The 15,752-nt window shown below is 49.1% G+C and overlaps 1 protein-coding gene across 1 annotated transcript; it reads left to right on the top strand.

The window, feature by feature from the left end:
* The first annotated feature begins 689 nt into the window (after positions 1-689).
* Positions 690-13,758, top strand: C1RL (complement C1r subcomponent like). Its single transcript, XM_032348918.1, is given in 8 exon segments — positions 690-1,232; positions 1,547-1,632; positions 1,634-1,693; positions 2,288-2,516; positions 8,648-8,837; positions 11,034-11,129; positions 11,268-11,342; positions 12,941-13,758. Coding segments are annotated over 8 exon segments (1,512 nt in total). The 5' UTR covers positions 690-1,229; the 3' UTR covers positions 13,714-13,758.
* The last annotated feature ends 1,994 nt before the right edge of the window (positions 13,759-15,752 follow it).

Here is a 15,752-nt window from a genome sequence, read left to right on the forward strand (position 1 = left end):
GAGAGGGATTGCCCACCAAGCTCTCTCTGGGACTAAGGATGGAGGCAGGATGCTCTGGGACTGAATGGAACCCAGAGATATGCTTCAGAAGGAGCCTGGTCACGTGGGTGACCCAGGGAGAGCGTGGAAGGAGCTGTTTATTGCCATTACAGGATTATACAATATTATGGGAGTATACCATTTTTAGTAGTTTGTATCTTTAGATTTTTCTCGTTCTGTTACTAGATAGCTGTGCTACAAGCCTACGTGTTTTGTTGCCTGTGTGGGGTAGAGGAGGTATCCTGCAGAAGAAGGGGAAGCAGGAAAAGTTGGGTCCCAGAGAAGGGTAGCAGAGGAGTACTTAGCAAAGTGATAGAGGCACCAGAAGAAGGGGTGTTTGAGGGTCAGTGTGAGAGGGCAAGGGAAGAAGCCAACTAAGAGACTTTATACCCATATGGTCAAGACTCAACCATGCGTGTTTCGAGGTCACGTCCATGGACTAGGCACCGTGTTAGGCATCCATGGTGGCGAGCCAAGGAGCCATAGTCCCGGTCTTAATGGAGCCTGCTAGCTGGCCTGGAGTGTCTCTAAGGGTTTCCGGAGAGCCTCTTAAACGAAGAGTAGACCAAGAGCTCTGGAGTGGCTGAGGAGCCCTTCTCAGCACACGGCAGCCTTTGCAATGAGCAGAACCGGGAGACAGCCATTCCACAAAGACATCTCGTGCTATAACTCTGAGCCCCGGACGTGCGCAAAACTTCTAGATGGAGCTGGAGTCCACGACAGGACGTGACCCTGGGCCAGCTAACAAGGATTCACCCTGCATCTGCCTGCTTTCCCCCCCACCCCCTTCCATTTCACATTGCTGCCCGGGGTTGGGGGTGCTGCTCAGAGCTGGTGTCCCAGGTCAGAGGGAGTGCGCGTCCTCAGGGAGCAGGCTGTTGCTCACTTTCCACATACCTGCCTCCTTTGAGGACAGAACCCTGTGCCTCCACAAGGGCTTTGCAACCCTTAGCAAGCTATGGGTGAGTGTCTCTCCTGGGGGAACAATGAGAGCGGGCTCTGTCCCCTGCCATGGCCTCTAGTATTTGTCTAAAGAAGTTTGAGTCTGGAACTGACAGGGGCTGTGGGCAGGATTCAAAGACTACCTAAGCAAATGCCCTCACCCATGCTGAGAGAGGAAGACGGAGCAGCTCAAGGTCACAGATCACAAACTTCAATTTCTACAAGACGCAGTCCGCTAACATCAATGAATGGAAAGGTCATGGAGGGAAAGGTATGGCCCATTAAGGTGAAAGCCTTTACGCAGAAGGACCCACCCCTACCATGTGATACATGCATGAGGGAAAAATCAGCTGTGAACTGTACAAAACAGTCATGACTTGGTGCCTTCCCTTCCCCCTGGTATTTTCTGAGGGCAAATGGGGTTGGGGAGGTGTTTTTCCTCTAAATTATGGCGGGCAAACTATTCCTGAATCAGACAGCAGGTGGCGCTCAACCCAGAGAATTAGGAAAAGGGAACTGGACAATTACTTAACTCATTTCCAGTAACTTCTCCCTCCTCCCCCAGCAGGTCCTTCCCCAGCCCCACCTCCTGTTCCCTGGCGCGGGCCACGTCCTCTTGCTGGTCCCAGATGTCCAATTCCAGATGCCTGGTCTCGGAGTGGGGAAATGACCACTGGAGAAGCCCCCACTCCACAAGCTGCCCGGGCAAGATGTGAGTGTGCCCACGGAACGCCCTGGAGGAGAGGACAATGGTGGGAGAGGGGAAGGTGGGACCCAGGAACCTGCGTACCCGCGCACTCACCCGCACCACATGCGTGCGGACACACACACACACACACACACACACACACACGGAACCAGTCCCTGCAAGGGGAACTGGAAAGTTGCCTGTAGCCACCAGCAGCCTTCCCTGCAGTTGGTCAGACTCCCTGGTCCAAGCCAGGAGAACGACCGTATTTAAATTCCCCTCCCTCCCACCACCACGGCTCCCCCAGGTCCCAGGGTGGGAATGGGACTTGCCCAAGCAGAAAGCAGCCCCCTGCTTTGATCAAGACTGTCCAGGGACATGAGCAATGGTGGGAAACTCACAGTCCACGCTCCAGCTGGCTAGGAGGCTGCAGGAATTGGGGTGAGGGACCTTAAGGGAGGAGCCTGGAGGTGCCCAGGCCTCAAGGGCAGAGGCCACAGCTGTGAATGCCTTTGCAGGGCCTCTCTATTTCCCAGCTTCACCTGCCTCTGCCCCTCATATTTCCACAGGCCTCAGGCCATATGCGTGTGGCCATAGTTCACTCTCGCCCCCTCACAGGTGGTGGCTACTCCTCTGGGGAGTCCTCCAGGCTTGCCCCACGCAGGGCTCCGTGCTCTTGGCCCAGCAGCTACCCCAGCAGCTGACATCGCCCGGGTATCCAGAGCCCTATCCCAGAGGCCAAGAGAGCACCACTGACATCGAGGCTCCAGAGGGCTTTGCCGTGAGGCTTGTGTTCCAGGACTTCGACCTGGAGCCATCCCAGGACTGTGAGCAGGACTCTGTCACAGTGAGCTTCAGTGGGGGTTCTGAAGGGACTGGGGAGGGAGCCTCCTGGCCTGGAGCCCGGAGGCAGGGGGATGTGGCTATGCCCTGAATGGCAAAGGATGGATGAAAAGCCTAAATCAGGGCCACAGGCGGCTTAGCTGGGAGGCTGGCGTCTCAGCCAGGCCGCTGCCTTACACCAGCAGCACTGCCTGCGCCCAGGCAGCCATCTGGGTTCCACAGAGCAAGACAGAGGGCGGCGGGGCAGTCTCTGCCTTTGGAAGTCATTCGGAGGGACACACACACATACTGCAAAACCCTGGTGTCAAAGAGCAAGGACTCATACATCAGTCAGTAAAGATCCACCAAGTGTCTGTGGAGTGCAGGCTCTGTCTGATCAGGAAGCTGGGCCTAAGTAATAGCGAAAGCTTAGGTGACCGTTCAAGTTGCAGGATAGGGACCCTTTAAAAACAGCACTTTGCATTCACTTTTGTGTTAAATTTCCTTCATAGCAAAATAAACCATGCACAGAGTTCTTGGGGAAAAATGAGTATACAACAAGGCTTATGATGAAAACAGCAGTCTCCAGCCTTCTCTCCAGCCCCAGTGCCTTTACCAGTGGCAGCGCCTGCGAAGCCCGGAGCTGCTCCATCTGGCACTTGCTTCTATGTATATAAATAACTGCTTATTGTGTTACTTTTTGCATCTGATCACTTAATTTCCAACTCTAGAAGATGAGGACTCTTTACCTCTCTTAGACCTTCAGTGCACTTCCCCACCCCATCCCCCTAAGCTAGCCTTATTAGCATTTTTAGTTATTTATATTTTCATGACTTTAAAGTACTCCCTTCTTTTTTTTTAAGATTTTTTTAATTGTTTATTTATTTGACAGACAGAGATCACAAGTAGACAGGCAGGCAGAGAGAGGGGGTGAAGCAGGCTCCCTGCTGAGCAGAGACCCTGATGCGGGGCTCGATTCCAGGACCCCGAGATCATGACCAGAGCTGAAGGCAGAGGCTTAACTCACTGAGCCACCCAAGCGCCCCGAAAATACTCCCTTCTGAGCACATGGTGTACAGTAATTATATGTCCTTCTTTCTCTGGCTTTTGGGTCTCCCGGGAGTCAGTAATCACATGGAGTTTTTTGGATTTTCTGTTTTTTGTTTTGATTTTTAGTTTGCTTAGTTCTGTCTGTAACTAAGCTCCCCAGACTCTTAGCCAGAGAGTAAATCTCCTCTCGATGGAATCAACAACAGATCTCAATCGCTTGGTCCTGCTTTGTATTGGTGACATCCCACCTGAAGATCTTGTGATGATTTATCTCCTCAGTCTGAGTTCCTTGCTTTCCAGAGCCTCATGCGTTCTGGAAGTCCCCTTCTCCCTCCTTCTGGGCATTTCCTTTACCTGTCCTGTGCTGGAACCGAACCCCGTACCATTCTCTTTCCCAGTTTAGGCCCTCATTTTGGAGGAATACATTCCCCTCCAGAAAGAGCGTGAGGGAGTAAATTGTAAAGGATCTCACAGTCCCTGAGTGCCTTGGTTCGACCACAGTTGGTAGATAGTGAATTTGGGACGCAGTCTGGGTTACAAGCCATTTTCTCTCAGAATTTTGATGAGATGGTCTGCTTGCTCTAGTGTTGTTAAGCCTGGTACACATATGATTCCTGGTCCTTTGTTTTTTCTCTTTAGAACTTTTGGGACGTTTTTCTTATTGTCAGTATTCTAAGTTCCCATTGTGATGTGCCTTGACATGAGTCTTTTTGTCCTCATTGTATACAGGGTTTTTTTTTTTTTTAATCTAGAGACTTTTTTAAAGATTTTATTTATTATTTGAGAGAGAGAGAGAGAAAGCATGAGGGCGGGGGTGGAATCAGAGGGAGAAGGAGACTCCTTGCTGAGCAGGGAGACCCACGAGGGACTCGAACCTGGGACTCTGGGATCATGACCTGAGCTGAAGGCAGTTAATTCACCCACTGAGCCACCCAGGCACCCTAGAGACTTTTTAAATCTAGTCTTCAACTCTGGGAATGTACTTTTAGTTATTTATTTATTTTTAGGCTTCTGAGCCTATGTCTATTTATTTTTATCTTAATTTTTTATTTTATTTTACTGAAGTGTAGTTGACATACTATGTTCTCTTAGTTTCAGTTGTGCAACATATTGAAAACACAATTCTATACGTTGCTCAGTGCTTACCCCGATGAGTGTAGTCACCATCTGTCACCATACAATGTTATTATAATATTATTGATTATATTACTTATGCTGTTCTTTTCTTCCCCTCACTTACTCATTTTTTTAAGTTTTTATTTAAATTTAGGTTAGGGGCGCCTGGGTGGCTCAGTGGGTTAAGCCTCTGCCTTCGGCTCAGGTCATGATCTCAGGGTCCTGGGATGGAGCCCCACATTGGGCTCTCTGCTCAGTAGGGAGCCTGCTTCCTCCTCTCTCTCTGCCTGCTATTCTGCCTACTTGTGATCTCTGTCAAATAAATAAATAAAATCTTTAAAATAAATAAATAAACTCAGGTTAGCTAAGAGACAGTGGTATTAGTTTCAGGTGTGATTCAACACTTCCATACAACCCCTCTTTCACGCATTTCCCCCACCCACCGCTCTTATATTATTTTCTAAACAAGTTCCAGATGTCTGCTTTATTTTTTCTTTCTATAGAAAGAGAAAGTAAATTTAGCTGTTGTAAATTCCGACTGATTCTCCAGTTTTATTACTCCATTCTGTTCTGTTTGCCATCTCTTTTTGTTCCACTTTCTGGGAGGTTTCCTCATTTTAAATACCAACTTTTTTTTTTTAAGATTTTATTTATTTATTTGACAGAGAGAGCACGAGTAGGCAGAGAGGCAGGCAGAGAGAGAGGAGGAAGCAGGCTCCCTGCCCAGCAGAGAGCCCGATGCGGGGCTGGATCCCAGGACCCTGAGATCATGACCCGAGCCGAAGGCAGAGGCTTTAACCCACTGAGCCACCCAGGCGCCCCTAAATACCAACTTTTTTAAAGATTTTATTCATTTATTTGAGAGAGAGCACAAACAGGGGTGGAGGGGAGGGACAGAGGCAGAGGGAGAAGCAGGCTCCCCACTGAGCAGGGAGCCCATCATGGGGCTCCATCCCAGGATCCCAGGATCATGACCTAAGCTGGAGGTAGCCTCTTAACTGAGCCACCCATGCACCCCTTAAATATGAACTTTTTATTAAATTTTTTCTGCTCGGGGCGCCTGGGTGGCTCAGTGGGTTAAAGCCTCTGTCTCCGGCTCAGGTCATGGTCCCAGGGTCCTGGGATCCAGCCCCGCATCGGCTCTCTCTGCTCGGCGGGGAGCCTGCTTCCTCCACTCTCTGCCTGCTTGTGATCTCTGTCTGTCAAGTAAATAAATAAAATCTTAAAAAAAAAATTTTTTTTTTCTGCTAATGTATTTTTCATGTCTAAAAGCTCATTCTTATCTTCTCAAGGTACCTTCATATAGAATAGAGTTCTTGTTTCGTGAAGCCAATAGCCTTCCCTCTACAGGGATTATTTTTAAATGTATCTTTTGTTCCTTGTATTATCTCTTCTTCATCCAGGTTCCCTTTTATTGTTCACTTGTTTCGATCTCTGCTTATCGTGTTAGAAACTTCCCTACAATGTCTGAGAATCCTTGGTTGTCCATTGTCATATTTAAGAGTGAAACACCGGGGTGCCTGGGTGGCTCAGTAGGTTAAGCCTCTGCCTTTGGCTCTGCTCATGATCCCAGGGTCCTGGGATCGAGCCCCACATCAGGCTCTCTGCTCAGTGGGGAGCCTGCTTCCTCCTCTCTTTCTCTCTGCCTGCCTCTCTGCCTACTGGTGATTCTGTCTGTCAAATAAATAAAATCTTTAAAAAAAAAAAAAAAAGTGGAACACTCAGCTGGCCCTGAATGCTGTGTGTGAGTATCTAAAATTTGTGAAGAGACAGGTTTGACAACAGAATTCTCAACAAGGTAACCTATTATTTGTGCTGTAGGGGGACCTCCCAAACACTAGCTTGCTGAAGTATTTTCTTCACCAACAGCCCATCTCTGATCAGAATCCTCTGGGCTCCCGCTCAGGGTGGCCAACATTCTGGCCAGCAAGCAGAGGAAGGAATCCCATTATTTGATACGTAGACTTTTACCGAAGCCCTCTGTTTTCCACACTGGTCTTCATCTCCCCTGTCGAGTGTGCTGGGGGACCCCAAGTCCCGTGTGTCTGGCTCACACTCGGGTCTTATGCCGGGATGAGTGGGATGCACAGGGTGGGCAAAGGGACCTAGAGTTCTGAGGCCCCCCGCATCGGCATTCCATCAGTCCTTCTTTCATCCTCATCCTTGGGGCTGCCTCGTTACCCCAGCTTCTGAAACTTTCCCAGGTTCTGTGGTGAGAGCCTGCTCGCTTTATGTTGGCTTCCACCTTCAAAGACCCGTTGCTGTTTGTGCATCTCCGTCCCGTCTCAGAAACATTGACATCCCTCCTCTGCTGCCACGCACTCTCACTTTCTTGCCCTGGGTCACGTCCCTTTGCTGTCGTGTTGGTGGGATTTGAGGTGGGAAAGGAGATAAATGCATGTGTTTACTGCTTCAGATTTTACTGGAAGTTGGGACTGTATTTAATTCAGCCTGTGTCTGTTGAGCACCTGCCGTGACCCCTGCTCTTCTCAGTCGTGGACAGTTTCCATCTTAGCCCTACACTGCCCAGTCACGGAGGGAGTTCAAGCTCAGGAAGAGGATTCTTCCCTCCTCTCCGCTTCCAGAGCAAATCGCCCAGACTGCGAATGCAGAACTTAATAACCTGGAGCCCAATTCAGTTCTTGCTTGCCCGTGTGCTCCGCCGGCCTGCGGGCCACTCAGTAGCAGATCTGTGTGTTCTTCATGTCTGTACCGCCAGCACCGAGCACAGTGTCTCACACATAGAACATAATCAATACCCGGTGAATGAACGAACGAATGAAATCCAAGCTTCTGTACTACTTTGCTACTTAGACTACCAAGTCGTTTTAGTCAACAACTCACAGGGAAGGGTATGAAGAAAACTGGAGCATTTAACAACCAAGTCTGTCCATGAAGGACAGTTTCCCAGGGGAACATGCTTCTCCCCCAAGAGGTGGGTCTCTTAAATAGGGACATTAGATGCGGGGATGTCCTAAGGAAAGAAAAGTATTGGGACGTGCCTAAGCCAGACATTCCAGGTAATGGAAAACTTTTCTTTGTGCCAACTTCCCCCCGGTTACTATGATCACGGAGACAGACATGAGCTGGAGGGACCCTTAAAGGAATTTGAGATCTGGGGAGAACGAGAGAACAAAGAGGGTATGTAGGTCAATATGAAGGTCAGAAATCAGGTGCACTGACCAGTGAGCTGTGTGCCCAGAGAAGAGATGCGGTGTGAAGCATGGGCCATGGAACTCCTTCCAAGGAGCCCTTGCCCGGGTTGGGGAATCCACATAAAAGGATTTGAGCAGGGGTGAGGCAATCAGAAGGAACAGAAGTGGAGACAACCAGCTTCAAGGATATACTGAAGCAACATAGCCAGGGAACACACACTGTGTACATTTTGTCTATAGATTTCACAGCGTGGGGGACTTCCCTTACAGTTTCTGGGGTAAGAGGAGGAACATTCCAAAAGAAGAAGAACTGGAAAGGCTAGGAACCCAAGGGGGCTCAGTCTTGGGGTAGTCTTACTGTTTCACGGACATTGGCCACTGGACATTATTCGGACAAGTGGAAGGCGATGGGGGTGGCGGAGGTGAGAAGGGAAGGACTTAGGTCTGCCTATTTGTCAGTTCAAGGCTGTGATCCTCTAGATCCCATTCGGAGCATCAGAGGGTCAGCGGTAAGCAAAATAGATGTGGTTCATGCCTTCTTAGAGTCTATAATCCAGCAGACTGCTTGGAGAAACCCTGGAGTTCCCAAGGAGCTTCTTGAAAGTAGGTAACCAGGGTGAGCTTTATGAGATACTTATGGTAGGCTAAAGAAATAGGCTAGGTATCTGGTCATGGATAAAAGAAATCTGGGGACCAGTAAGGGGACAAGATGCAACTTGAGGAAAGCTCCCCAAGGAACAGCTTCTGAACCCCAGAGGTGTGCAGACCTTCTAGAACATGTGACCCTGTGGTACACGTTCACCCCCACACCTGCCTGCCCACTCTCCCTTTTCAGATCACAGCCAGCGGGATGGATCCAAGCCGGTTCTGTGGGCAGCAGGGTTCCCCACTGGGCAGCCCTCCTGGTCAGATGGAGTTTGTATCCCCAGGAAACCGATTACGGCTGACTTTCCGGGCCCCCGCCTCCTCTCAGGACAGGACCACTGACCTCCACAAGGGCTTCCTAGCCCTCTACCAAGCTGTGAGTGAGTGTCCCTCATGGGTGTGTAGCCTCTGCCGGGGGCCATGGCCCCTGGGGTCCTAAAGGGACACATGGAAGTTTGAGTGGCCCCTCCCCACTCAGCTGTGCCCCCGCTGCTGAGCAGCCCAATTAAAGGGGTAACTGTGGCTCAGCAGTTGTTTCCATGCGGATTCTAGGCCGAATGCTTTCAGATCATCCCCTCTTTCAAGAGAAGCCAAAAGTCCAGATTTTTTTTTAATAATTTTTATTTTTTATAAACATATAATATATTTTTATCCCCAGGGGTACAGGTCTGTGAATCACCAGGTTTACACACTTCACAGCACTCACCATAGCACATACCCTCCTATGTGCTTCCCCCCTTCCCCCAACCCCCCTCCCCCCAGCAACCCTCAGTTTGTTTTGTGAGATTAAGAGTCACTTATGGTTTGTCTCCCTCCCAATCCCATCTTGTTTCATTTATTCTTTTCCTACCCCCTTAAGCCCCCCTGTTGCATCACCACTTCCTCATATCAGGGAGATCATATGATAGTTGTCTTTCTCTGATTGACTTATTTCGCTAAGCATGATACCCTCTAGTTCCATCCACGTCATCGCAAATGGCAAGATTTCATTTCTTTTGATGGCTGCATAGTATTCCATTCGTGATCCATTCATCTGTTGATGGTTCTTTCCATAATTTGGCTATTGTGGACATTGCTGCTATAAACATTCGGGTGCATGTGCCCCTTTGGATCACTATGTTTGTATCTTTAGGGTAAATACCCAATAGTGCAATTGCTGGGTCATAGGGCAGTTCTATTTTCAACATTTTGAGGAACCTCCATGCTGTTTTCCAGAGTGGTTGCACCAGCTTGCATTCCCACCAACAGTGTAGGAGGGTTCCCCTTTCTCCACATCCTCGCCAGCATCTGTCATTTCCTGACTTGTTAATTTTAGCCATTCTGCCAAAAGTCCAGATTTTTAAGTGAAGTTCTGGATTTTCAAATGGGAACTCAGATTTTTTTTTTTTTTACAAAATAATGCATGTACATGATAAATTTTAAAAAATAATAATATCATATGGTAATAGAGTAAGAAGAAAGTCTTCTTCTCATCTCTGGCCCTTAGTCCCTGGCTACCCTGTCCAGAAACAACTCTGTTGCCCATTTCCTGGGTACATTTCCAAAGACACTCTGTGCCATTCAAATAGACACACTGTTGAGCGGTGGGGAAGGAGGGGCATGCATAATATTCACAATGTCTTAAATCTAGCATTTTTCATTCAATGATATGTCTTTCTTTTAAAGATTTTATTTATTTGAGAGAAAGTGAGAGCAAGTGAGAGAGAGAGAGAGAGCACAAGCAGGGAGAGAGGATAGAGAGAGAGGGAGAGGAAGAAGCAAATTCCGGGCTGAGCAGGGAGCCCGAGTCAGGACTCCAGCCCAGGACTGTGGGATCAGGACCTGAGCCGAAGACAACACTTAAATGACTGAGCCACTCAGGCGTCCCTCAGTAATATGTCTTAATGAGCATCCCATATTTATGTGGTTAGGAGTGCCCAATTCTTTTTAAGGACCCTATAGTATTCTTTTGATTGATGCGCATACTGTATTTAACCAGTCCTCCATTGATACTGGGCTGCCACAAGCCAGTCCTGCCATGGGTAGCCCTGCATATACATCTTTGAGCCTGTGTATGAGGCTAAATTCTTAGAAATGGGGGTGCCTGGGTGGCTCAGTCATTAAGCTTCTGCCTTCGGCTCAGGTCATGATCCCAGGGTCCTGCTAGGTGGGAAGCCTGCTTCTCCCTCTCCACTCCCCCTGCTTGTATTCCCTCTCTTGCTGTCCCTCTCTCTGTCAAATAAATAAAAATCTTTAAAAAATGAATAAATAAATTCTTAGAAATGGAAATGTTAGGTGAAAAATCATTTGCAATTTAAGTTTTGGCATGGCTACATTTCCTCCCAAAGAGGTTTCACTAACATGTACTGGCTAGCCATGTATGAAAATGCCCGTTTCCCCATTTTCCCCATACCCTATTTATCACAATTGTTCTCCTTTTTTTTTTAAATCATTTTTTATCATTGATGATCTGATCAGTGAAAACTAATTCACGTGTTCTAAATGAAAAACTGTGCAAGTCTCTAAATATGGCCCCCCGCCAGAATCAGTCCCTGGGCTGCCAGTTCGGGGTCCTCCTGACAACTGGTTTCCTACAGGAGTGAACCACAGTCTGCCCATCAGCGCACGGGAGGACAACCCCTCCCAAATCCAGAACCACTGCCGGGAGCCCTATTATCAGGCAGTGCCAGCAGGTGAGTCCCTGCCAGCTTAGGAAACTGGCTCGTAGTTGCCTCACTCCCACCAAGAAGCCAAAGGCGCTCTGGGCACCTAGCACCCCCACCTCCCAATTCTGAACCTGTTTCTCTGCCTCCCCTCATTTCACTCCTCAGGAACACTTACCTGCACACCCCAGTTCCCCTGGAAGAAGACACAAGATAGAGAGGAGCTTCCTCACTGTGTACCTGGTGAGTAATGACCTCCAGCGCCAACCCTGTGGCCCCTTTCTACAGAAACCTCAGCTGTACCTGGGGCCCGTGGGAGAGGGACACAGAGGGTTAAAGGAAAGTCTTAAGGTAGAGAGGGAGAGATGAAGGCAGAAGGTGGAGAAGAAAAAGGGGACCAAGAAGGCCCAGAAAAGGAGAGGCAAAAGTCTTGTCCCTTATTCAGAATCAAGAGATAACAGAGAGTACAAACATAGATGAAGTCCGTTAGAGGGGACCGTAAAGGAGAAGAGGGTCAGAACAGTAGAAAGAAGAGAAACCCGTCTCTTGGGACGGTCTGCTTTAAGGATACGCAGACAAGCTCTCTGTCCCCAAAATACCTCCCTACTTACATGCCACAGTGCCAGGAAATTCGCCATGCTCTTAAGACTTTTTATGAAGATAGAAGTTATGTAATGTAAAATTCACCATCTTAACCACCTTGAAGTGTACCCTGTGGTGATTTTTAGTATATTCACAAGGTTGTGCCAAATTACCGCTAATTCCAGAACAGTCCCATCACCCCATAAAGAAGCCCAGCACCTCCGACTCTCCCCTCCCCCACCCCCCTCAACCCCCCCCCCCCCCCCCCCCCCCCGGCAACCACTAACCTACTTTCTGTCTCTGTGGATTTGCCTCTTCTGATCATTTTCTATAAAGGGAATCAGGCAGCACGTGGCCTTTTGTGTCTGGCTTCTTTCGTTCAGCCTGTTTTCAAGGCTCACCCATGTTGTAGCAAGTGTCAGTGTTCCATTCCTTTCCACAGATGTACCTTAATCCATCCTCTTGTTCATCCATTCATCCATTAAAGGACATTCGGGCTGCTTCTACTTTTTGCCTTTTAGGGATAAGGCCGCTATGACCATTCATGTACGAGTTTCCATGTGGACATGTTTTCTGTTCTCCTGGGTGTGTCCCCGCAAGTGGAATTGCTAGGTCTCCTTATACCTGCTGGCTTAACTTTTTGGGGACTTGCCAGGCTGTTTTCTGCTGGTGCTTCATCCTTTTACATTCCCCCCAGCAAGATACAAGTGTTCAAGTTAACTGTTTTTGAAATCTTTTTTTTTTTTTTGTCAAAGATCACCTTTCTAACTTGATCTGAATGAACTTCTCAGATCTCGCTCCTGACCGTCAGAAAGCTCTCGGGCCAGGCTGGTGCAGTTTCGGGGAGTGGGCTGGGGAGCAGGTGATGGTGGGAGAGGTCCACGATGGAGGAAGGACACAGACAAACTGCTTGCTGCATGATTTTGCTGGGGATGGCCCCACCGGAGTCTGAAGAAGTGGCCTTCAAATGTCTGAGGGATGGGGGACACAGGGGAAGGGGACCAAGAGCACACTTCTCAGTGATGTGTTGGCCTGTCTGATCACTGTATTGTGTACTTAAAACTAACATAAGGTGTGTGTTAATGACGCTGGAATTAATTTTTTTTAATCCTATTGCTAAGGTAAAATAAGAGAGATTCTTTTTTAAAAAAGAAAGTGTCCAGGAAGCAGGGAGGAGAGTGCTTCTCGGAAGCAGGTCTGTAACAAGTGCTCCTTGATGCAGCTGCTGATGTCACCTATACGGGTCTCTTCTCTCCCAGTCTGTGGCCGGCCCGTCACCCCCATCGCCAAGAACCAGGAGGCCCTGGGTTCCTCCAAAGCCAAGCCAGGCAACTTCCCCTGGCAAGCTTTCACCAACATCTACGGCCGCGGGGGCGGGGCCCTACTGGGCGACAGGTGGATCCTCACTGCGGCCCACACCATCTATCCCAAGGACGGCGTCTTCGTCGGGAGGAACCGGAGCGTGGACGTGTTCCTGGGCCACACGAGCATCGACGAGATGCTGCGGCTGGGGAGCCACCCCGTGCGCCGCGTGGTGGTGCACCCGGACTACCAGCCGCAGGAGTCCCACAACTTTGACGGCGACATTGCGCTCCTGGAGCTGCAACGGAGCGTGCCGCTGGGCCCCGGCCTGCTCCCGGTCTGCCTGCCAGAGCGCGAGGCCCTCTACCGCAGTGGCGTGTGGGGCTTGGTCAGCGGGTTCGGTGTGGACAGGGGCTGGTTAACCACCGAGCTGAAATACACAAGCCTGCCCGTGGCCCCACGGGCCGCCTGCAGGGCCTGGCTCCGAGAGAGGCAGAGGTCTGAGCTGTTTTCAGCCAACATGTTCTGTGCAGGGGACGAGACGAGGCAGCAGAGTGTCTGCCAGGGGGACAGCGGTGGCGTCTTTGTGGTGTGGGATGAGCGTGCCCATCGCTGGGTGGCCACGGGCATCGTCTCCTGGGGCGTGGGCTGTGGCAAGGGCTATGGCTTCTACACCAAAGTGCTCAACTACCTGGACTGGATCAAGGCAGTGATGGACGGGAAGGACTGAGCCAGGGGCGCTTGAGCAGGGACACTCAGCTGGGGACTGGGAGGACCCAGCTCAGAGATGGGGATGGGAGCAGGGAATCCCTATTCTAGTGACTGCTGCCCTGTGCCGGCTGGGAGAGAACTCCTCCTCCTTCCCAGTGCCTCCTCCTTCTCCTCCTCTACCTTCCTTCCAGGGAAGCACTGGACACCTCAGCCAGTTTCCCTTTAAACTTCATCTCCCGCAGATATGGCTGCTTCTGTGCTCTCCTGGGAGACTGTCACCTTCCCATTCCCCAGTTCAAATGGGGTATGGGTGCTGTGGTTTTAACTGCTTTCAGTTCTGAGACATTCCCAAGCCCCTCTAGTTGGCCTCCACACTTTCAAGCTATTGGTTTCACCACCACCAAATCTCCTAGCTGCAATTCTAGTAAATAGCCCATTTTGCCTTCCGTGTTCTCCGTACCAGACGCTTCCCGGATTATTTCATTGAATCCTCACAGCAAGTTTGCCATGGAGGTGTTATTACCCACATTTCACAAATGAGGAAACTGAAGCCCAGGGACATAAAGTGTCTTTCCCAAAACCCACCGCTGGGACAGAACTGCCAAGGCCTTGTGCTTACCAGGACACTGCAGTACCTTGCAGTTGTCCTCAAGACCTACTGTGCTTCCCCTTCCTAATCCCCACATCCTCACAGGTCCTCCCGGGGAATTCCTGCTTCAGTGAAGATGGCAACACCTGGCTCACACTTTCCTGGCCCCATCCCCTAGACCCCAAGCTGAGCCCAGCACTGGGCTGGATGGTGGGGCTGACACCCCCCAGCACTGCCGGACACCCGGGTCTGGGCTCCACCTGAGAAGACCAGCTCTATAACACTTAATAAGGTCTTGAGGTGATTTACCGTGAAAGACATAAGTCAAATACGACTGTTCAAATGGAAATAGAAAACTAATACCATAAAACAGAAGAAAGCAAATTTGGTAGCATTGAAGGTCCAGTCAGCTACCTGGTTAACGGTTAAGTTGATCTTTGAAAAACAGCAGGATTTAAAATTATACATACATGCATTTTACTTTGATTTTTCTAAACCATTTTTAAACCTAAGTATAAAAGACTATTAAAAACACCCAAAGGGCCGCCTGGGTGGCTCAGTCAGTTAAGTGTCTGACTTTTGGTTTTGGCTTAGGTCGTGATCTCAGGGATGTGGGATCTGCGATCAGTGTGGAGTCGGCCTGGGATTCTCTCTCCCTCTGCTCCTCCACTTGTGTTTGCTCTCTCTTTTTCTCTCTCTCTCTAAAATAAAATAAATAAATCTTGGGGGACCTGGATGTTTTGGTAGGTTAAGCATCTGCCTTCAGCTCTGGTCATGATTCTGGCATCCTGGGATTGAGCCCTGAGTCGAGCTCCCTCCTTGTTGGGGAACCTGCTTCTCCTCCTCCCTCTGCCTGCTGCTCCCCCTGCTTGTACTCTCTCTCTCTCTCTCTCTCTGTCAAATAAATAAATAATGAATAAATAAAATCTTTTAAATGAAGTTGTTTTAGGTGGTATAATTTTGGCTGTTTTTTTCCCCTATTCTTCTGTAGTTGCTAAAGTTTGCTAAATTTTATTTAATGAGCATGTGTTCATTTTATTTTGTTTTTATTATCGAAAAAATGATGTTTCTCCCTGCCAAGGCAAAAAGTGTATACCAAATGGCTCTATATGGATCTAGATGTCTAGATCTATCCACATAAGGTTACCTACCATTACTTTAAGAGAGAAACATTTTTCCCCAGAACCAAAACCTGAGAGGAATAAATGGTAAAATAGAAAATGTCTTTGATACTGGTCTTTAAACCAGTGCAGGAGTAATCTTCATATGGCTCTTTCTTCTTTCTGTCCTTGGTGTAAGTCAAGGGTATATACAACAAATGTGCAAGTAAATGTTCCTTTGAGTGGCCAAGCAGAGGGGAGGCAGGGCTGGGACCGAGCTGACGAAGCCCAGGTTTGTCACTTGCAGCCGTGTCGTATCGTACGAGGACAGAACTCAGAATGCCTGTGATTGACAGGAGAACTCCAGCT

The sequence above is a fragment of the Mustela erminea genome, chromosome 6 (genome assembly GCF_009829155.1).
Source record: "Mustela erminea isolate mMusErm1 chromosome 6, mMusErm1.Pri, whole genome shotgun sequence".
NCBI lineage: Eukaryota > Metazoa > Chordata > Mammalia > Carnivora > Mustelidae > Mustela > Mustela erminea.